Source organism: Solanum pennellii, chromosome 6, assembly GCF_001406875.1.
Source record: "Solanum pennellii chromosome 6, SPENNV200".
NCBI lineage: Eukaryota > Viridiplantae > Streptophyta > Magnoliopsida > Solanales > Solanaceae > Solanum > Solanum pennellii.
Window position 1 is genome coordinate 37,071,127 of NC_028642.1, and position 4,039 is coordinate 37,075,165.

Sequence of the window (4,039 nt, forward strand, 5' to 3'; positions counted from 1 at the left end):
CCCTCAAAGTACAAACATACAGGGGAGAGTTGGAAAAATGGTCACTCTCCAAACATAATTGGACATTAAAACAAAAGTATCAAAAAATAGGTGATATAGCCACTATTGATGTCATCACCCACATGCCCTAATTGACACATACAGAAGAGCTCTCTATGTTTTAATTTCTCCACTTTGGTCCATTCCCCACCCCCACCCCCCCACATCTTTTCCCACTAATTTGGAATAATATATATGTATTTGTATTTTTTAAAAATTATTATAAGAAAAAAAGGAAAAAAAGGCCAAACAAATGGGAGAGAAAGCAGAGCTCATTTTGTTGTTGGCTATTGAAAGAGTGACGATTCTGGCGAGTTTTCCGGTTAAAATATCCATTTTCAAGGTAACACCTCCATAGTCATGTTTTCTCCATTTTATTTCCAAAAAATAAGCTTCAAAATGATTTCCCACCATTTTAGATATTTGAGAAATCTTTTATAATAAACACTTTATAACTCATTATAAATACATTTTAGTAGTTTAAAAGCATTCAAATCTGTTTCTCCATTGCAAGAGCTGCATTTTGAACCACGGTCCCATATAGTCCCGTTTCTGTACGGATGTCAGACTTTGTCGATCGTTAATGACTGATACTGTAATCTATTTATATCTTTGTAGTCAATTATGACAGTAACTGAATTTGTTCTTCCTGGTGATGATTATATGAGAGTATGGGAGGAGACTCCCAAAAGCTGGAATCGGAAATCCTTTAGAAAGACGACAATGTCCATTACATTACATCGCAATTGTTCATATGATGATATGATTGCAAGCGTAATTGAGGCCGGTGAGTTAACGTGTGAGCCAAATGACTTGGTGATTAGCTATCAAATGAATGGGAGGGGGAAAATACATCTCACATTCATAAAAAATGATAGGCACGTGAGCTTGTAGATGTTAGATATCAGTATTGATGGCTCTAGGCCTACATTGAGGATAAACGTTAATGCGAGACCTCTAATTGAACCAGCAAATTCATCTAACAACAATAATGAATCGATTGGAAATGAAAGATTAGTGATCATCCAAAGGGGGATCTTGGATGATAATTCAGATGAGAGTTTGGGTGATCATTCAATAAATATACATGATGATCCAACTAATGTGAAAAATCAGCCGATAGATCGGAAGGTCCTGAACCCGAATGTTGTGCAGAAATGCAGGGACAAAAGGAATTGGGATCGCAATCCAATCATTCCTTCTTATATGAACTAATTTATGTATAAGCCAAATTTTTAGTAACAAGAATGAGTTGCAATTGTTATTAGCCGAAGCGGTGGTAAAAAAGTCTTTTGATGTTGCTACTGTGAAGAGTTGTACTAAATACTTAAAGGTGAAATATGTATTTCGCAATTGTGCATGGATGTTTCGGCGAGAAAATATGAGTGTTCGGATAGATTTTGTATCTACAATTACATTGAAAGGAATAGTAATGACATTAAACATACCAACAGTAGCCATAAAAAATTTCAATCAAAGTGACTGGTTCACTTTGTGTAAATATGTATCATGATGGCAAGGGTCCAAATGTTAAAGAGATTCAAAGAGTTATGTATAGTTCTTTTCATTGTAGTCCAAGCTATTGGAAATGTTGGAAGGGTGGTGTGGTTACTAAGAAAATGGTTCAAGGGACAGCAGAGAATAGATATTCATGCTTACCGACTTTTTCTTACATGTTCGAGACACTTAATGTTGGTTCAAGTTATTGTCTTATTGTAAATGAGGATACTTATAGGTTTATATATTATTTCTTGGCCATTAGTGTTTGCATTAAGGGATTTGCCCACATGAGAAAGGTAATTGCAGTTGATGACACTCATTTACATGGTAAATACGAGGGCGTGTTGTTGAGCTTTGTGGCACAAGATACGGAGAATTATGTTTATTCAATTGCCTTTTGTGTCGTCGACAATGAAAATGATGCATCTTGGACATTTTTCTTTGAGAAATTGAAGGAGATTGTGGTTGATGAACCAGATTTGTGTTTATCTCAGATAGACACAAGAGTATCGCCAACGGTACTGTGAACATTTACAATCATGCTCACCACAGGTATTGTATGAGGCACCTCGGTGAAAATCTCTGCGTAAATCATCATTCGGGAGATTTACCTTTATCTTTACTACACTGTGACAAAGGCTTATTCTTTGGAGGAGTTTGACGATCATTTTGTAGAATTCAAGAACAAATGTCCCGCGGCAGCCATCGTCCTTGAGCATGATATTTGTTTTGAGAAGTGGAGTAGGGCATATTTTCTTGGCAATAGATATGACATGATGACCACGAATATTGCCGAGTCACTCAATGCTATGTTGATAAATGAAAGAGAGTATCCCGTGACATCTATATTTAATTCAATTGCTAAGAGGTTTGGAGAATTGTTTAAGGAGAGGAATGCATATATCCTCAAATCTATGGGTAATCAAATGTCGTCGGCTGCGGAGAAAATCGCAAGAAAAAAATGATGGAGGGCGACTCCTTGTATGTGGAGAATGCAAATGGGGATGACAATCACTTTACCGTATTCGGTGCGAGTGTTACTGCCTATGTGGACCTACTGGAAAATTGATGCTCATGTAGGGAATATGACTTGATCAAGATACATTGTGCTCACGTGATGGTCGCTTTGCGGTCGAAACATGCCAATGAGTATGGTATGAGCATCTATGAATACTCTTCGCCTTTGTATAAAGTTGAAGAGTACTTCTTGTATACATGAATTCTATCAATGTTGTCCCTCTCGAGTCGAAATGGTGTGTTCCAGAAGAATTACTTAATGTAAAGATTCTTTCGCCTCTTGTCGATACCAAACTTGAAAGGAAAAAAAGTAAACGTGTCAAAAGCATCAATGAGAATTTCAAGTGTAAGAAAAGGAAAAAAGGTTCGATTTGTAAGAGAACCGGACACAAAAGAACTGCATGTGTGAACAAGACATCTTAAACAAGTTTGATAGAATTTGTTTTTGTAATGAAGCTACTACTTGTTTTTTGCTCCTGTTATCGAGCTTCTGTTTTTTTGCTACTGTAATCAAGCAGCTGCCAACATTTTGATCAATTTACTGTCATTATTATCGTAATTACGCATGATTAATAGATCAGTCAAAAGATAACATACATTTTGTACACTGTCTATATATATGAAAATTATTAATATATGAAAATTATTAACATATTAAAATTATTAATATATGAAACTTATTAACATATGATATTAATATATGAAACTTATTAGTATATGAAAATTATTAAAATAATAAAATTATTAACATATTAAAATTATTAAGATGTGAAAATTATTAACATATTAAAATTATTAAAATATGAAAGTTATTAAGATTTGAAAATTATTAATATATGAAAATTATTAATATATGAAATTATTAAATATGAAAATTATTAACATGTGAAAATTATTAATATATGAAAATTATTAACATATGAAATCATTAAAATATAAAAATTATTAACATGTTAAAATTAATACTATATGAAAATTATTAAAATATGAAAATTATTAATATATGGCTATATATAATGCACCAAACCAAACAATGCTTAAATAATCTAAGTATAACTAATTCAACTATAAAAAATACAAACTAAACGTATCTTTAATGAATTGTCAAAAAAATGGAATTTGAACTATTCTTACCGTTGTAAAATACGTATATGAAAATATGTACTGGTTGTCAAATATATAGATCTCTCAAACTATCGATGCATGTATATTAGTGTTGTGTGTGTATGATCAATGAGATTTACACTCTGACATTAGTAAGCTATATTCGAATTTATGTCTAAGTTAAAGCATTATCGATAGTGCAGGTACTAGAATATAACAATTATATATAGATCAAAAGCAGTAGGATTTTAAAAAAAGACAATAATTTAATAATAAATTATATATTTGAAATTTATCCAATAAATAAGTTTAAACAAGTCATATGATCATGTAAGAGTCCACATAAATTGGGTGTGGTGATTAGAGATGTATGAGAAAG

The 4,039-nt window shown here is 32.5% G+C and overlaps 1 protein-coding gene across 1 annotated transcript; it reads left to right on the plus strand.

Moving 5' to 3' along the window:
- Positions 1–1,541: 1,541 nt before the first annotated feature.
- LOC107022285 lies at positions 1,542–2,504 on the plus strand. Its single transcript, XM_015222940.1, has 2 exons — positions 1,542–2,057; positions 2,178–2,504. Exons 1-2 carry the CDS (start codon positions 1,542–1,544, stop codon positions 2,502–2,504), a joined length of 843 nt encoding a protein of 280 aa, XP_015078426.1.
- Positions 2,505–4,039: the final 1,535 nt, after the last annotated feature.

Coding starts and splice junctions, on each gene's coding strand:
- LOC107022285 (XM_015222940.1), top strand. CDS start 1,542: ATGTATCATGATGGCAAGGGTCCAAATGTTAAAGAGATTCAAAGAGTT. Junction 2,058..2,177: donor ACACAAGAGTATCGCCAACG/GTACTGTGAACA, acceptor ACTGTGACAAAG/GCTTATTCTTTGGAGGAGTT.